We start from the raw sequence: 18718 nt of genomic DNA on the forward strand, positions 1-18718 counted from the left end.
ACTCATCCATCTTTGAACACTGTACATCTTGGCATATATGTTGAATTAATCAATGTCTGTTGAATGAATTAATGAATATAAATCACGTCACTCTCCTTCTTAAAACTTCCATCAATTTCCCACTGTCCATAGCAGAAGTTACAAACTCAAATACCTAAATACCTACTAGGGCCAAGCAGGAAACGTAAGTGAGTAAAGATATGTGTAAAACAACAGGAAGTGGTGGGGACTGTGGCAAACTGGAGAGCACATATCCCATGTAACGGGGCAGTTGCTTGCTGTTCCCATAAATCGTTGCCATGATGAAATATAGGCTCATTAATTGCCAGGTCTTCTGATTTTTCAAGATAAGCTGAAAGCACAGATTTCCATGTGGAATCTGTTTTTTAAATAGGGACAACTAATTCCATTTAAAAATAAAAAACAAACCCTCCAAAACCACCGTTTAGGCCAAACAAAACACATCTATGAGCCAAATCCAGCCCTCAAGTTACAAGTTGGTGACTCTTGCTGTGTAGGATAAAAAACAAACTCCTTACCTACCATTCTAAGTCCTTCACTGTGAATTCCCAGGCTACCTTACCAAAGTTTCCTGCCCACTACCTTCCATACAAGAACCCTCTACTCTAGAGCCCAGTGGTTCTCAAACTTTAGCATGCATCAGAACCACTTAGGGGCCTTGTTAAAATACAGATTGCTGGGCTTCACTGCCAGCATTGCCTATTCAGTAGGTCTCAAGTAGGGGCTGAGAATTGACATTTCTACAGAGACATTTATTTTTTATTTATTTATTTTTTTTGTGAGGAGGATCAGCCCTGAGCTAACATCCATGCTAATCCTCCTCTTTTTGCTGAGGAAGACCGGCTCTGAGCTAACATCTATTGCCAATCCTCTTCCTTTTTTTTTCCCCCCCAAAGCCCCAGTAGATAGTTGTATGTAGTTGTACATCCTTCTAGTTGCTGTATGTGCGACGCGGCCTCAGCATGGCCGGAGAAGCGGAAGCGGTGCGTCGGTGCACACCCAGGATCCGAACCCGGGCCGCCAGTAGCGGAGCGCGCGCACTTAACCACTAAGCCACGGGGCAGGCCCTGAGAATTGACATTTCTAACAAGCTCCCAAGTGATGCTGATGCCACAGGTCTGTGGACCACACTTTGGGAACCACTAGTTAAATTACTCCTTATCTCAAGCACACACTGAATTTTGCTCACATTGTTCTACCTTCCCAGAAAGGCTTCCCTCTTCCTTTCAGCCTGCCTCCTCCTGTAAATGTTCTCTGACTATGACAGTCTTTCACGTCTCCAAATTCCTTTAATACTTAGGGTCCATGCCATCTCCCCTTTATCCATCACTGCTTGGTGTTTTTTATTGTTAACCATTTGTGTATAGGTGCCAACGAGGTTGTGTATTCTTGGAGATCAATGTCCAGGTCAGCACCTTATATACCTGACTGTAAGCCACTGGAAGGCAGGAGCTCTGTCTTGTCTCCCACTGTACCCCTCAAGCTATCAGAGAGCCTGGTATGCAGTTGGTACTCACTGAACATTTCTTAAATGAATGAACATTTGACAGATCCATGAAATGAAAGAGCAGATAGGTGGGCCTGAAATTTGGGTATATAATTTTTCTTAGAGAACTTTTAGTCCTCTGTCAAGATGGACAACTAATAAAAATTAGATATTTTGCAAATAAATTGCCAATAGGTAATAATAATCTGTGGCAACACATTTTGTATATAAATAAAACAGTTAAAATGTTAAAACGTTAATGTTCATCCCTGTTAAATGTTAAAAAATTAACATGTTAAAATGGTAAAGAAACTGATTTTAAAATTGATAAGATTAAATCCTTGATCTCTGGGATTCCTCATCACTTGCAGGGATGTGAACTAGTCATAATACCACAAGATAATACCTATTTAATAGAATTCTATATTTGCAATAAAAAAGTAGGATGAAAGTAATTAACTCTCCATGATATTCAGAAATATTTTTCAGTCCCTTCAGATATAGGTTAGATGATAATGTATTTATTCAGGATTCTAAACGCTGTGTGAAAACAAAATCAAAAGCTGTTCACCTAGTCTCTTCTACCTATAGAGTAGCATCTGCTATCAGGTGATTTCAAGGATAATTTCTGAGCAGAAACTTAGTCTCCAAGCTAAACCAGAATAAAGCCACAGATGACTTTATAGAGTAAACCCAATCTGAGAACTATTAGAAGAAAAAATTAGAAACACTATATATTTTGATATATAGTCCTAAGTTCTTATTTGGCTTTTTGAATAACTCCATACTTCATAGTATTACAATCAATGGAACAAGAGAAAAGTTAACATCATTTGGCAAAGACAGAGAATCCAATTCAGGAAAAAAAAAAAACAACCCAGGAGCACGTGAAGCACATTTACAGCTTAAAAAGCTAGCAGAGATGTTACCTTACATCCGGATACTTGTCCTACCTACCAGGACCATAATGATCTTGTCTGCATGAGGATTCAGCCAAGACATTCCACATTTCTATGTTGACCAGGAGCTATGCAAACTGAGCAAAAAAAGAATTACAAAGCCAAGTCAATAAAACACTAAGTGGCTTATTTCAAGTTTTAAAAGCATTAGCATTCTAAATAACGAAACAAAGTAAATTTATTAAGCAAAATAATCCTAAAACTTCATAATAAAATTACCTACCAGAAATTATGGAAGGAAATGCTACCAGATGAATTGCTAAATAGCAACTTCCTACTCTACTATCTGTACCATCAGATGCTTCTTACTAACAGATGACTGAGTAATAACATCCAGTTTTTTGGCAGAGAATGTGGAGGTTTAGAAGACTGTAGATTCTAGAACCATCTCTACTATAGTATGAATCTGGGCATCTCTCTTAGCTATATTCATGTCACAACAGTTTTAACTACAAAATCAAACTTAAAATCAATAAAAATATGTTGTATGATAAAATAACTATAAGGTACATAACATAAAGAATGATGCATATATTAAGAAATAATCTTTTTTTTTTAAAGAAAATCTAGTTTTATTTATTTATTTACTGTTTTGTGAGGAAGATCAGCCCTGAGCTAACATCCATGCTAATCTTCCTCTTTTTGCTGAGGAAGACTGGCTCTGAGCTAACATCTATTGCCAATCCTCCTCCTTCCCCGCCCCCCCAAAGCCCCAGTAGATAGTTATATGTCATAGCTGCACATCCTTCTAATTGCGGTTATGTGGGATGCGGCCTCAGCATCGCCAGAGAAGCGGTGCGTCGGCCCGCGCCCTGGATGCGAACCCAGGTCACCAGTAGCAGAGCGCGCGCACTTAACCGCTAAGCCACGGGCCGGCCCAGAAATAATCTTCTTACAGTAAAATTTTCACGTTTATAAACGAGTCTGCAGGCGTATTTCAAACAACAAAAGCCTTGGACTTTCATATTATACAGTAACCAATTTTTATAATGAACTCCAAATATACAGCCTGTGATAGAAGATGCCCTAACCCTCTCTTTTCTGCAAGTTATCAGTAGGGTGCATTTTCAGAACCTCAGACATACAAAATTAATTGTAACTTTACAGATTCCATCTCAGAGGAAACCCCTTCAATGTAGATTCCACCATGGACCCACGGGAGTGTGATATACAAATAGAGGGGAAAAGGCAACAGAAATAGACTAAGCTATGATCATGCCAGCAGATGGTATTTTCAGTGTAAGATTTTCAGTGCTCATTGACAAATCAGCACGTTCCCTCTAACCACAGAATTCAAAACAGAAACTACATAAGTGGAAACAAAGAGGGGTGGGGGGAGAGCATCAGCAGTCAAAGACTTCTGGAAGGGGTGAAGAAATTAAGTCCTCCCTAGAGAAATGGAGAGGGAGGATCTACATGAAGTTAAAAAAAATTTTTAATGCAATTTGAAATGGAGGATAACGCAGAACTTGAATCACAAGTCTCTCAACTATTGTCTTGGCACCCAGAATACCGTATCTTCCTTAATGACTCACTAACTCTCATTGAATGAAGGCATAATCACACAGCTCCTCCTCTGAAAAAGAACTTTTGAGTACTCCTTCTCAGAGGTGTGCTCAGGGGGAAAATAAACACCGAAAGGCAAGAGCTTTCAACTTGATGCAACTTGCAGAAAAAGAGGCTGCGCGAGCCTGAGGTATCAGCAAATGGGAATCCCGGGCCAGTTCTGGTCGGACAGCGTCGGCCACACAGGACAGAGTGGGGCCGAGGAGCCTCCCTGTGCCCCAGAGCCTCTCACACCCCAGGTGGCGGCACCGGGAGCCCCGGCGTCCGGACGCCCGTGCCCGCTGCCCCGCGGAGGCTGTGGATCTCACCCCCAGCCACTGCCCTCGGAAAAGTCCTCAACCGCCTCGAGAAAACATGTGTGCCTTAGAAGTCCGCTGGATGCGCCATCCCTTATAGAATGAGCGAAAGGTAGAAGCCAGGAGATGGAGAAGGAAACCAAAAGAGTCGGGGCAGCTTCCGGAGCGGCTCAGGGGCTGGGGGGCAGGGGCGAGAGCAAGGCGGCTCCGGCCACGCTGGCTGCGGCGTGAGGGAAGGGGAGGTCGCGGGGCGAGACGAGACGCGAAACGCCGCAAAACTGGCGGGAGGTGGCGCTCCCACGACCGCGGCGGGGCGGGCGGCCCCGCAGGGAAGCGAGCCTCCTGAGGCGAGGGCGCCGCGACCGTCGTGGCGCTCGAGATGCGCGGCCTGCAGGACGCCGCACCACCACCCGGGGCCGGCCGGCTCCGGCCTCCCCCCACGCCCAGCCCGAGCCCCGGGCACGCTCTGGCTCCTCGGTCGCTCGCACACTCACCGCGCGCGCGCGCGCCGCCCTGGCGCGGCCGCCCGCCGCCCTCTGCGCGATCTCCGCCCCGCCCCCGCGGCCTGTCCGCGGAGTGGGGCCCGCGCGCTGGCGTCGGGGCTGCGTCACGGGCGCGTGCGCTCTCCGCGCGCCCACAACGGCTCCAGGGGAACGTTACCCGCTTGGCGTGCTGGTTTCCTTAGAGACGGAGCCGGGCCTGGGCGGTGGCGGAGAGGCGACGACGACAGCCGGGCTCCTGGAGAAGTCAAGATGCCGTCAAAGGGAAAGGAGGAAAGGGAAGGCACGAGTAAAGGCAAAGAGAAAGACAAGAAGAAGTAAGGAGGAGTCACCCTGGGGACCCCTCCGGGGATTTGGGTCTGGGGGCCGGCGGGACGCAGGGCGCCTAGAGGCGGGGGCTGGCTAATTGGCGCCCTCCCGCCGGCCTTCCTGGACCCTCCTCTCGCTCTCCCCGCTTCTGAAAAGGACAGCTCCTGTTGTTCAGGAATTCCCCAAATGCGTGCCAAACCGTACTGCCTCGACTGAGACAACGGAGTGTGAGATTTGGAAGCCTGAAGCAGTTTAGACACAGTCCCTGCCTATGTGTAATGCACTAACGACGGAAGCAGATAAGTTCCCAAAGAATAGAAGTAACACAAGACCAAATGAAATAGGTGCTGGTGGAGGAACAAAGAACTGGGAATGGGGAGGAAGAGTCAGTTCTGACACTAGAAGTGAAAGTCAGGATAAGATTTCTTGGGATATTGGAGGTCCTCTGGACCTGCACTGTCCAATAGGGTAGTCGCCAGCCAGGTGTGGCTATTAAATTAAATAAAATTTAGAAATCAGATCCTCACTTGTACTAGCCACGTTTCATATGCTCAGTAGGCACATGTGGTGACTGTATTGGACAGTCTAGATATAGAACATTTCTAGCGTCACAGAAAGTTCTATTGGGCAGCACTGCTCTAGACCAGTGGTTCTTAAGGGGGAGTCGGGGATGGTGACTTTGGCTCCCAGGGGGCATTTGGCAATACTTGGAGACATTTTTGGTTGTCACATCTGGCAACGTGTGCTACTGCCATCTAGTGGGTAGAGACCAAGGATACTGTTAAACACCCTCCGATGCACAACTCCCACCCCCACGCGAAACCAAGAATCATTTGGCTCAGAATGTCAGTAGTGCCAGGATTGGTAAACCCTGCTCAAGACTATAAGCTTCTCTAGAATAGGCACTAAGCATTATTCACCATATCTCCAGCACTTAGCCAAGAGCCTGGAACATAGCAGATGCTTAATATTTGTTAAATAAACAAAGTAAGATGTCTGCTTGTGTATGCTTCAACTTGGATCTTCTCTTTTTTCCACAAGAACTGTGCTCTGGGTTCTTTTTTTTTTTTTTTTGGTGAGGAAGATTAGCCCTGAGCTAACATCTGTTGCCAGTCTGCTTTTTGCTGAGTAAGATTGGCCCTGGGCTAACATCCGTGCCCATCTTCCTCTACTTTATATGTGAGATACCTGCCACAGCATGGCTTGATAAGCAGTGCGTAGGTCCGCGCCCAGGATCCAAACCTGCAAACCCGGGGCTGCTGAAGCAGAGTGAGCAAACTTAACCACTGCACCACCCAGGCCGGCCCATGGGTTCTTGCTTTTTTGCCCCTAGCCTGAGAGATGTCTGCTACGTGGTTGAGATGATCTTGAACATATAGAGGATATTTGGGTTATTGAAGTAGTTCCTTGAACCTTTGCAGGGATTCCTTTTGGTTCAAAGGAAAACCTAAAGGATTTGACCAAATTGGGTAATTGTTCAGGTTTCCCCAAATTGATCAGAACCGCTGAAGTGGGTATTGCTCTAGCACTAACCCTTTGCAGGCTTGGAGTTGCTGCTAGATTTTCACTAGACCTTGGTGACCCTGTTGGTTCCTAGACACATTGGAGTCATACATGGTGTCTAACAATATATATGGGATCACAAGAGAATTCCCCAAACTAGTAAAGTTTATAAAGTAACTTAAGAGAGTAATACACGCTCAGTACAAAGTTGAGGAAACATGGAAAGTCAAAGGAGAAAACAAAAATCACCTGTAATCCCATCATCCAAAAATAACCACTACTATCATTTTGAGATATTCTTTTTCTTCTTTATAAAATGATAGCCCAACGTACATATTTATTTGTAGCTTTTTTCCCTCATGTATTAATTAATATAAGTATTCTTCTACAGTTTTTTTTTTTTACATAACCACGTAGTTAGTCTAGCACTTTTTTTTTAAATTTGTTTATTTATTTTTCCCCCAAAGCCTCAGTAGATAGTTGTAGGTCATAGCTGCACATCCTTCTAGTTGCTGTATGTGGGACGCAGCCTCAGCATGGTCGGAGAAGCAGTGCATCGGTGCGCGCCCGGGATCCGAACCCAGGCCGCCAGTAATGGAGCGCACGCACTTAACCGCTAAGCCACAGGGGCTGGCCCAGTCTAGCACTTTTTAAAAGTGCCAAGGGCTTATCACATTCCTGGAACTCACTAACGTGTATTTTCTATTTTTGACCATGCGTCTACAGTACACATATCAACAATGAGGAACATTGAAGGTAACACATCTTATTCCTTGGACTTCCCATGATTCATAGTTTGGGAAACCCTGCTTTGTTTCTAAGTCAGTATTAGTGGTCCTCCTATGAGAAATCCTATCTGATTTCTTGCATCAACTATTCTGAGCAGCTTAGACCTGATACCTTCAGGGAGCAATTAGATGATTGTAGCAAGGCAGTCTATCTCTAGTGCCTGAATCATGCTGGAAAGGGAAGTCGACAGCTATAACAGGCTCGGAGGGATGCTACTGGCTTTAATTTGAAGAGAAAAAAAGGTGGGACTGGAAAGAGATTGAGAACCAGGAGTTGTGGGGTGGGGATGGAGGGTGACAGTATAGAAAGGTCCACACATACATATGTGTAAAAATATGTAGAATTCAAATATAGGTGAAGTCTTTTTATTTATTATCTAGATATTTTTATATCCAGTGCCTACCATATATAAGGGATAGTGTTTTGTTTATGCTCATACAATAAATCTTTATTTTGAAAAACTCTCCTCTTTTATCACTTTAATCTTAGAAGCTGTCCTTTATTATTAGTATTATTTTTAAATTTCCTCTCTACCTCTGTATAAATGATTATGGTTTGTTTCTCAGCCATCCTTGAAGCCTGGTGCATTGTGGCACCAGCTGATAAAGTATTTAACATACTTTCCCTGGTGACTTATCTTTTGTCCAAGGCCTAGCCAACCCCCCCCCCCCAAAAAAAACCTAAAACAAAAACAAAACTGTGGTTGGGATAGGTGGAAGATTATAGAACTCTGGACTTACAGTTACACTATGAATGTATCATCATGCAGAAGGTGAACTATGGAAATGGATTTGCAATGGAGAGAGCCAAGGTCTAAGACTGAGTAAGTCGGTATAGAAAAGACAGTTCAAATATGAGAGAATCAAAGAAGTAAATGAGAAGATATAAAAGCTTTTTGAAATGAATTTAACTTATGCCTTCTTTGTTTTTTCAGTCCTTCAGAGTTGTGCTCCAAAGTTCCCCTCTTCCAGGAAGAGGCACCTACTTAACTAGCTTATCAAGTAAATATGTATTTCTTATTAACTCATTCATCCAACAATGTTTGCTCATATGTGCCAGGCAATACCAAGCAAAACAAATAATAGTAAAGAGAGAGGTGTAATGCTAATATAGTAGAGAAATAGTTATATACTGTCAATGTCCTCTTCCCATGCAGGAAGACAAAAACTGATGAATCTGCAGTGGACAGAGCCAAGGCCAATGCCTCCCTTTGGGAGGCCAGGCTGGAAGTCACAGAGCTCTCTAGGATGGAGTATCGTGATACTTCCCGGAGACTGGCAAAAAGTAATGAGGACTTAAGGAAACAGCAGTATAAAATGGAGAAAGACACAATGTCTGTATTAAGCTACCTGAAGAAGCAGGATCAGGAGAAAGATAGTATGGTAGGTAGATAGAAACCCTCCTGAGCCACAATTACTACCTCTGTTATACTGGCGTGTTTATACACTTCAAGGATTTTAATTCCTTGAAATCTTATCATAGTTAAGACATTTCAGTTGACTTGAACTCTCCTTGAAGCGGTATGCTGTTTCAGAATGGCTTTACTGTCAGAACTGGCTCTTCCTTTTTTTTTTTCCCCCAAAGATTTATTTATTTATTTTTTCCCCCCAAAGCCCCAGTAGATAGTTGTATGTCATAGTTGCACATCCTTCTAGTTGCTGTATGTGGGACGCGGCCTCAGCATGGCCGGAGAAGCGATGTGTCAGTGCGCGCCCAGGATCCGAACCAGGGCCGCCAGCAGCGGAGCATGCGCACTTAAGCGCTAAGCCACGGGGCCGGCCCTGGCTCTTTCTTATTTGCAGTTCTTGTCCCATATTTTCTTGTCTGAAAGATTGATGATCATAAAAGAATATTATGATCCATTTTATTTTAAAGACAAGAGCATAGTATATGATCTATATATTTTGTGATAGTGATAAATACTTAGTTTTAATGACTTGTAAAGCAATTCACTGATAATCCATGATTACGTGATTATGAACCCAGTAAGTTGAATCTTGAATTTATCTTATTGGACCTTATTGTATCTTATCGTATTATTTAAGTGTTGAGTGTAAAGCTGTCATTATAGATCTGGAAGAAAATGGGGAGGGAACTAACATTTCGAAGCCTCTATTTTGTGCCAGATACTATGCTAGATGCTTTACCTCTGTTATCTCATTTAGTCCTTTTAATAACCCCATGTAGCTACAATATTGTCATTCCCATTTTAGAGATGAAGAAATTGACTCTCAGGATGGGTAACTTGCCCAAAGTGACACAGCTAGTGGGTGTTAAAGTGCAATTGAGGTGTAACTCCAAATTCTTCTCTTTCCCATGTGCCTCTATGAGCCCCAGGGACACCCAAGGAGATTTCCATCATGCTGAGGATGGTGTGTTTCATTCTCATGTATGTTTTTGTACTTTTACTATTTATATATTGTGCCTCCACAAACAATACATACTATAGTCTTTAAGATAGTTTTAAAATTTACATTAGTAATATCATATTGTACATATCTTTTGAAACTTGTTCTTTTACTCAACATTATGTTTTTGTGGTATGTTCACAAAAATCACATGATTCAGTCAATTTTTGAAAAATTTAGGGCCGGCCCCGTGGCTTAGCGGTAAAGTGTGCGCGTTCCGCTACTGGTGGCCCGGGTTCGGATCCCGGGTGCACACCAAAGCACTGCTTCTCCCGCCATGCTGAAGCCGTGTCCCACATGTAGCAACTAGAAGGATGTGCAACTATGACGTACAACTATCTACTGGGGCTTTGGGGGAAAAAAAAGGAGGAGAATTGGCAATAGATGTTAGCTCAGAGCCGGCCTTCCTCAGCAAAAAGAGGAGGATTAGCATGGATGTTAGCTCAGGGCTGATCTTCCTCACAAAAAAAAAATTATAATAAGCATGCTTTATTTTATTCATTCTTAAGTGTTTTATAATATTGCCTCAAATAAATAAACCAAATTTTATTTATCCCTACCCCACTGTGGGTTAGTTAGACTCCATTTTTTTTATTATTACAAGTAAACCTTCAGTGAACATTCTTGTGTATGTCTGCTTGTGCCCATGTTTGAAAGTTTCTCTAGAGTAGATACTTTAGAAGGTAAATTACTACATTATGGGGTATGCATAGTTTCAACTTCACAGGGGTTTAAATTGAGCTCCAAAGAGATTATGCCCATTTATACTGTCACAAGTGATGTATTAGAGTGAGCTTCTATTTGCCCACATTTTTGTCAAAACTTGATATTAATATTTTTTGCTCAATTTTATGTGTGTAAATTGGTATCTCATTTTAATTTGTATTTTCCTGATTATTAGTCACTTGAGAATCTTTTATATGTTCCTTCTCCCATTTTTTATTGTTTATTTATGTGTTTGCTTCAGTACACATATGAACTAATACTGCAGTCATGCAAAGCATGGCTCCTACATAAGGATGACATGCAAATTCATGAATCATGGCATAGTTTTTTCAAATGCCACCTTTTCAGTGAGACCCTTCCCCACTACCCTCTTTAAAATGAAAACTATCTCCCTTGTTTTATTTTCTTTGTAATATTTATTACCTTCTGTCCTACTATATGCATGTTACCTACGTATTTGTTTATTGTCTCTTTTCCTGATTAGAATGAAACCTCACAAAAGTAAAGAATTTTGGGACCTTTTTTTTTTTTTTTTTTTACTATTGTTCAGTGCTGTATCTCCAGCACCTAATATGGGCCTGGCACATAGTAGGCACTCATTAAAATATTTTTGCCTGCATGAATGAATGGCTCATGAGTGTACTGATGCTTTGAAAAAGTTAACAGCAGTTAAAACTAAGTTCAAGATGATGTTGAAAGCATGTTAGAGAGATCAGACAACTGAACGTTTGTGTGGATTTTATATATTTTATTAAAGTAATTTTTTGTGCGTTAATGTTGTTTTTTTACTTCTTTCCTAGGCAACTTCCATTTTTAAAAGTACTCTTTGAATAGTAGGCATTATCAAAATTGTCTTCTATAAAGTATTATTCTAAAGTAAGTTTTTAGGCCAACCATACAAATAATTTTCAAAACTCATTACATAGAAGCTTTGTGGCCTACATTAGCTCATTGATGATGGTCTGCATTTATCAGTATCATTTATATTTCCTGATTTTCATCTGCCTTCATATATCAAAGGCCAGCATCTGACAGTGGCAAATGCATAATTTCTCACAATCATGGATGCCCATTAAAACCAAAGAAACTACTTTGAGAGGAAGAAATAGATTCAAAATATCCTGGTTAACTAGCTCTCCTATTTTGTTACTCATTCTGCTATATCCTAGAAATGCATTATTTTCTTAAACTTTATTTAAACTAATTATAGTCTTATTTAATGTTAATTATAGAAATATAAGAAATGAAATGTGTTTTGAAAACTGTTATATCTTGAACAAAATTAGGAGATTTTCCTTAAGAGTGTGTTTTTGTATTTAAGGCTTTGTTCAATCAATCACAAAATAAATCTCATATATTTCACACCTGTCCTACATGACTTAGGGCTGTCTCAATTTATTTTTTAGAAATTTTAGGTTTTCCTTAAACTAGTCTAAGATATTATTTACAATGGTATTTCACCCTGTATCCTCGGATTCTATAACCATGTCAAGGAGTTTTTAGTTTAAAAAGCTACTTAGGTTTCCTACTAAAACATACCAGCATTGTTGGAGATTGATTCCAAGACTGGGGCAGGGAAAGTAAAAGACTGGCCTGGTGCCAGAAAGTAAGGAAAAAAGTAAAGGGATACTGGGGCTGGCCTCGAGGTGTAGCGCTTAAGTTTGTGTCCTTGGCTTTGGCGGCATGGGGTTTGCAGGTTTGGATCCTGGGTGCGGACCGATGCACTGCTTGTCAAGCCATGCTGTGGCAGCGTCCCATATAAAGTAGAGGAAGAGGGGCATGGATGGTAGCCCAGGGCCAATCTTCCTCAGCAAAAGAGGAGGATTGGCAACGAATGTTAGCTCAGGGCTAATCTTCCTCACAAAATTAATTAATTAATTAAAAGGACACGGGGCTAGCTTGAAGGGGCTCCCACTGCCAAAATCTGAGACAATCAAATAATAACAGTAATAGATTATAACCCATTAAATAAAATAAGTCCATGACTGCATACTGCTAGTAAATAAATACACATATTAATAAATAAGAGGGCCGGCCCCATGGCTTAGCGGTTAAGTGCACATGCTCCACTGCTGGCGGCCCGGGTTCGGATCCCGGGCACGCGCTGACGCACTGCTTTTCTGGCCATGCTGAGGCCGCATCCCACGTACAGCAACTAGAAGGATGTGCAGCTATGACATACAACTATCTACTGGGGCTTTGGGGGAAAATAAATAAAAATATATATAAAAAAAGAAAACTATTAAAAATAAATAAATGAGAGAGAAGAGAAAGCTTTTCTTTACAGTAGAGTGCAGACTATTATTAAATTTCCAAGGAATGATGGAGTTAGAAAGGTCACCATTTGGCATCATAGTGATAATTGATTCAGTCAAGAATCATCAGAAGATGCTAAAACTTGTGGGTGCAAGTTTGATGAGCAGAAGGCTATTTGCATAGTCTCAAGATACCTTCTCACAAATTACTTAATAATTACAAAAGGAAAAATAGTAACTGTAAGTGGAGAAACCAGGCAGACACAATCTTAACCAATTGATTAAAATCCATCACCTCATGATGTGTTGCACTGAAAAGGATCGTCATCACTTAGGTAGTGTATGCCTGCCAAAAATGCATAACCTGAATCTACTCATGAAGAAACATCAGAAAACCCCAACCCTGGCCAGTAGTCTTCAAAAATGTTGATATCATAAAAGAAAAAGATTGAGAAACTGTCCCAGAAAAAACAATGTAAAAAAAATCTATATCATATATATGTCTGTGTGTATATAAGTTTATATTTATTTAGATCTTTCCACATATATAGTCACACACCACCTAATGATGTTTCGGTCAACGATGGACTGCATATATGACAGTGGTCCCATAAGATTAGTCTCATGTAGCCTAGGTATGTAGTAGGCTATACCATCTGTGTTTGTGTAAGTACTGTAGGGGAGGAAGAAATTTTTATCTGCTCTTCTAGGTTCTTCTGGCTAGTCTAAGAATTAAATTGACATGAGATAGATTAACAGGAGAAAAACAAAAGTTTAATAACATGTATATGTGGGAGATCAAAATTGGCCACCCTGAAATATGTCTCTTTACCTTGATTATTGTCTCTGATGGACATTTGAGCTCCCACAAACTGCCTAAGAATTTAACATAGAAGACCTGTTCCAGGAAGGAGTTACTATCATATGATGGCTGTAATCTAATGTAAAATAGATGTTACAATAGGAAAGGCACCAACAAGCCCATCATATCAAAAATTCTGTCTCTCCCAGGCCACATTATCTAGGTGGCCCTGCAAAGCGTTGCCAGACAAACATTTACATTTATAAGGGAAATCTCCATTTGTAAAGGTATCTCCCTCTCTGTATTAGGAAGAGGGGGGGATGGACTTATCTCTGGAAACTCTTGTCAGTACAGAAGGAGAGGACTTAAATCTACATACTCTTTATTACTGTGATTTCTGTTTCTCTGGCCACATTCTCTGTAGATGGCCCTGTAAAGAATTGTCTGACAAACATTTACATTTCTCTCTCCATGTGAATTGTCTTCTTCCCCTCTGAAATCCCAAACCACTACCACCCCCAACATCATCCTTTGTCTTTAGCTGAAGATGGTATTTAAGATGACAATCACTGCTATTGTGTAGAGAAACTCAGTTTCCCTGGTTTCTCCCATGTATAAATGTTATTAAACTTGGTATTATATTTTCTCCTGCTAACCTGTCTTTTTAATTTGGCCAGCCGTAAGAACCTTAAGGGAAAGGGCAGAGGGGGATTCTCCCTCTTCCCCAACACATACCTGGGAGAAACCCAGGGAAACCGAGTAACTCACCAAAATGGCCAAAGCCCTCACCTTAAATACCATCCTCAGCTAAAGACAAAAGAAGATGTTGGGGGTGGGGAGAGTCAGGGACATTAAAGGGAAGGAAGGCAATTCACAGGTAGGTGGAAAAGAGCAAATGTTTGGAAAATAAGTGGCCACACAGAAACAGAAGAACACAGAGGAGAGCCCAACAAAAAGGCTTTTCTAGGTTCCTCCCTGTCTACCATCTAGTTCACATTATGCTAAAGTGATAGCTCGCTTCCTGAGACAGGTTTTTTTTAACTGAATTCTTTTAGGCAGTTAAGGGGGAGGTAACATGAAAAACTTTCTGAGTCTTTTGTTTCTTAAAAACAGCCTAAAATAATCCTCATGTTAAAGAGACATGTTTTGGGGTGGCAAATTTTGTTCCCCTCAGTACACTCTGATGTTTGCACAACTGCAAAATCACCCAAAGACACATTTCTCAGGATATGTCCCTGTTGTTATGCGATGCATGACTGTACATAAAGAGGGGAAGCAAATGTGGCAAAGTTGGGTGAAGAGTATATTAGAACTCTTTGTACTCTTCTTGAAACTTTTCTCAACCAGATGAGAGAAATGCAAATCAAAACTACAGTGAGATACCACTTCACATCTGTTAAGATGGCTACTATCAGAAAAACAGAAATAGCAAGTATTGGAGAGGATGCAGAGAAATTGGAACCCTTGTGCACTGTTGTTGAGAATGTAAAATGGTACAGCCATTATGGAAAACAATATGGAGGTTCCTCAAAAAATTGAAAATACAATATGATCCAGCAATCCCACTTTTGGGTATATTTCCAATAGAATTTAAAGCAGAATCTTGAGATATTTTCACATCCATGTTCGTTGAAACATTATTCACATAGCCAAGAGGTGGAAGCAACCCAAATGTCCATTGATGAATGAATGGATAAAGAAAATGTGGTATACACATATAAAGGAATATTATGCAGCCTTAAAAAGAAGGAAATCCTGTCACATGCTACAACATGGATGAACTTTGAGGACATTATGCTAAGTGAAATAAGCCAGTCACAAAAGGACGAACTCTGTATGATTCTAGTCATACAAAGTATCTAAAGTAATTAAAATCATAGAAACAGAAGGTAGAAAGGTGGTTGCCACGGGCTGGGGGGAGGTAGGAGAAGGAATTAATGTTTCATGAGTATAAAATTTCAGTTTTGCAAGATGAAAAATTATAGATCTGTTGCACAACAATGTGAATATACTTAAGACTACTGAACTGTACTCTTAAAAATGGTTAAGATAGTAAATTTAATGTCGTGTTCTTTACAAGAATTAAAAAAAAGTTACCTAGGTGATTCTGATGATAGACAGGTTTTGGAACCTGGCAATAAGCAGGTTAAGGGTATGGAGTATCTCCCTTCTTCTCCTCTTCTCACCTTACTCCATCTCTCTAATTCTGCTGGTTTTAATATCACGTGAAAACTAGGCTACTTAATAAAGGTAGGACACAGAGCAATTTCTTTACCTTCCTAACTCTGTATTTCTGTCTTCTACAGATTGAAAAACTGAAACAGCAATTGAATGAAACAAAGGAAAAAGCCCAAGAGGAGAAGGAAAAATTGGTGAGCATCTATGTACACTAATACTCCACTTGCTGGGTAGTCAGGTTTCTGGCAAGCTCATATTTAAGACACAATGAGAATAAATGAGTAGGTCCTCTGAGCAGCTCAGCGACCTTAAAGTTCACACACTTGATTGTATAGAAGCTCAAAAATATGTTATTGTAGAAAACTTAAAAAACCTTCTGGTATTAGTGGTGCTTACTGATCCTGAGTCTGTCATTCCTTCTAGGGCTTTTCAGGGGACAGAGTTAGGAAATATATATATTTTTAAAGATTAAAATATATCATGAGCCCATACTAATATTTCCAATTCAGATGCAGGAATACAGGGTTTTTACTTAACTTTATCTACGTCCCCTTTCTCCCTCACCAAAAATCCTGGTTCTTAACGACACCAGTATAGTTGTGTCAATGCTTTAAACCTCAATACATCAACAGTCACAGAATACTAATATCAGTACTACCACCAACATAGATTGCTGGAAACAGTTTAAGATTTTGGGGGGCACTTTTCCCCTTAGGAGATGTACCAATAGGGATCTATGATCAAATTATAAGGTTTAAAAACCATTTGAAATAATTCCGTTCTGTAGGATTATGCCACCAACTCAACAACATATTTTGCTTTTAATTTTTAGGAGTTACTTTTAAAAAATTAGTTGTGCATGTAAAATAATGTAATTATGTAAATATTTATGTGTTTCCAAAGTCAAATCTATCAAACATGGTATATTCTGAGAAATCTAACTTCTATCCATGTCTTCACAATATATCAGAGTATATTGTCAAAATAGATTTCTGTCAGGGCCGGCCTGGTGGCGCAAGCAGTTAAGTGCGCATGCTCCGCTGCGGCAGCCCTGGGTTCGCTGGTTCGGATCCCGGGAGCGCACCAAGGCACTGCTTGGCAAGCCATGCTGTGGCGGCGTCCCATATAAAGTGGAGGAGGATGGGCACGGATGTTAGCCTAGGGCCAGTCTTCCTCGGCAAAAAAAAGAGGAGGATTGGCAGATGTTAGCACAGGGCTGATCTCCTGACAAAAAAAAAAAAAAAGATTTTTGTCAACATGATAGGTGAGAAATGGTATTTCAGTGTATTTCAATTTGTATTTCTCTTATTATGAGCTAGATTGAGCATTTTTTCATATGTTTGAGGGTCATTTGCATTTCTTTTGATATCTCATTCATTTTTTAATTGTAATATTGGCCCTTTTTTCTCCTCCTCCTCCCTCCTTTTTTTTTTCTCTTCTCTCTCCTTCTCTTCCCTTTCTCCTCCTCCTCCCTCTTCCCTCTTCCTTCCTCTTTCTCTCACCTTTTCCTTCTTTCTTTCTTTATTAGAAATATTGGCCCTTCCTTTGTCTCTTAAGCATATTCAGTTTAATTTAGTGTCAGGGATGTTATTTGTCTTTCTTACAGATTAAAGATTTTTTAGTCTTCTCATACCTCTTTTTAATAAATATCTGCATTTTCTATACAAGATCACTCATTCTAGAATTTTTTTATTATTCAAGGCACTTGGTATCTTTTAACAAAAATTAAAACTTTATGCAAAAATAAAAAGGGAACATTTCTTGTAAGAAGATAGACAAATGGCTTAAGGCTTCAAATGGAACATGACTCTGTGGGACTTCCATTCTTTTTCTGAATTCATTTACCTGTTTTTGTTTTTGTTTTGTATATAGGAACAAAAGTATACCGTGCAAATAAATGAGCTGGAGGGACAGTTCCATCAAAAAGCCAGAGAAATTGGCATGATTCAGACAGAGCTGAAAACAATAAAACAATTCCAGAAGAGAAAAATCCAAGTGGAGAAAGAATTAGATGATGTAAGTTTTTTTCTTTTTCTAAAAAAAAGGAGATTAGAATTAACTACTTATGTCTGCAAGAGCCTTCATATACATTTACTCCCATGAGGTGGTAAAGGACTCACTTTGACATTTTAGAGATTTTTTGAGGAAAAAAGGGTAAGACATATCAGTTTAGGACTGGATGCAAAAGGTCATGATGGTTAGACTTTTCTTTTTCTAAGCATTATTTCTTTTTTTTTTTTTATTGATATTTTAATGGTTTCTAACATTGTGAAATTTTGGGTTGTACATTTTTGTTTGTCCATCACCCCATATATGACTCCCTTCACCCCTTGTGCCCACCCCCCACCCCCACTTCCCGGGTAACCACAGTCCAGTTTTCCCTGTCCATGTGTTGGTTTATATTCCACATATGAGTGAGATCATACAGTGTTTGTCTTTCTCTTTCTGGCTTATTTCACTTAACATAATACGCTCCAGGCCCATCCATGTTGTTGCAAATGGGACGATTTTGTCTTTTTTTATGGCTGAGTAGTATTCCATTGTATATATATACCACATTTTCTTAATCCAATCGTCAGTCGAGGGACACTTAGGTTGCTTCCACTTCTTGGCTATGGTGAATAATGCTGCAATGAACATAGGGGTGCATAAGCCTCTTTGGATTGTTGATTTCAGGTGCGTTGGATAGATTCCCAGTAGTGGGATGGCTGGATCATAGGGCATCTCTATTTTTAATTCTTTGAGGAATCTCCATACCGTTTTCCATAGAGGCTGCACCAATTTGCATTCCCACCAGCTGTGTATGAGGGTTCCTGTTTCTCCACATCCTCTCCAACATTTGTTGTTTTTTGTCTTGGTGATTATAGCCATTCTAACGGGCGTGAGGTGGTATCTTAGTGTTGTTTTGATTTGCATTTCC

General features: G+C 40.5%; 2 protein-coding genes across 6 annotated transcripts in view; one reads left to right on the forward strand and one right to left on the reverse strand.

Annotated features, from left to right (window-relative positions):
* The window catches only part of ENTPD5 (ectonucleoside triphosphate diphosphohydrolase 5 (inactive)), a 32957-nt gene extending 27903 nt beyond the window's left edge, over positions 1-5054 (reverse strand). For 2 of the 5 annotated variants that reach the window (XM_058567336.1, XM_058567331.1), the window contains exons 1-2: positions 4989-5054; positions 2437-2543 (exon numbers count right to left, since the gene is read on the reverse strand). The gene's annotated coding sequence lies outside the window, so the exon portion shown is untranslated. Of the gene's footprint in view, positions 1-2436; positions 2544-4340; positions 4703-4822; positions 4887-4988 lie in introns of those variants that run through there. The other 3 variants (XM_058567332.1, XM_058567334.1, XM_058567333.1) reach the window with 3 other exon arrangements.
* Positions 5055-5080: 26 nt separating this feature from the next.
* BBOF1 (basal body orientation factor 1) overlaps positions 5081-18718 on the forward strand; it is a 37686-nt gene continuing 24048 nt past the window's right edge. Inside the window, exons 1-4 of the mRNA XM_058567341.1 lie at positions 5081-5145; positions 8586-8811; positions 15927-15992; positions 17671-17814. Of these exons, the coding sequence (XP_058423324.1) occupies positions 5081-5145; positions 8586-8811; positions 15927-15992; positions 17671-17814 (501 nt within the window). The remainder of the gene's footprint in view (positions 5146-8585; positions 8812-15926; positions 15993-17670; positions 17815-18718) is intronic.

Source organism: Diceros bicornis, chromosome 24 (genome assembly GCF_020826845.1).
Source record: "Diceros bicornis minor isolate mBicDic1 chromosome 24, mDicBic1.mat.cur, whole genome shotgun sequence".
Lineage (NCBI taxonomy): Eukaryota > Metazoa > Chordata > Mammalia > Perissodactyla > Rhinocerotidae > Diceros > Diceros bicornis.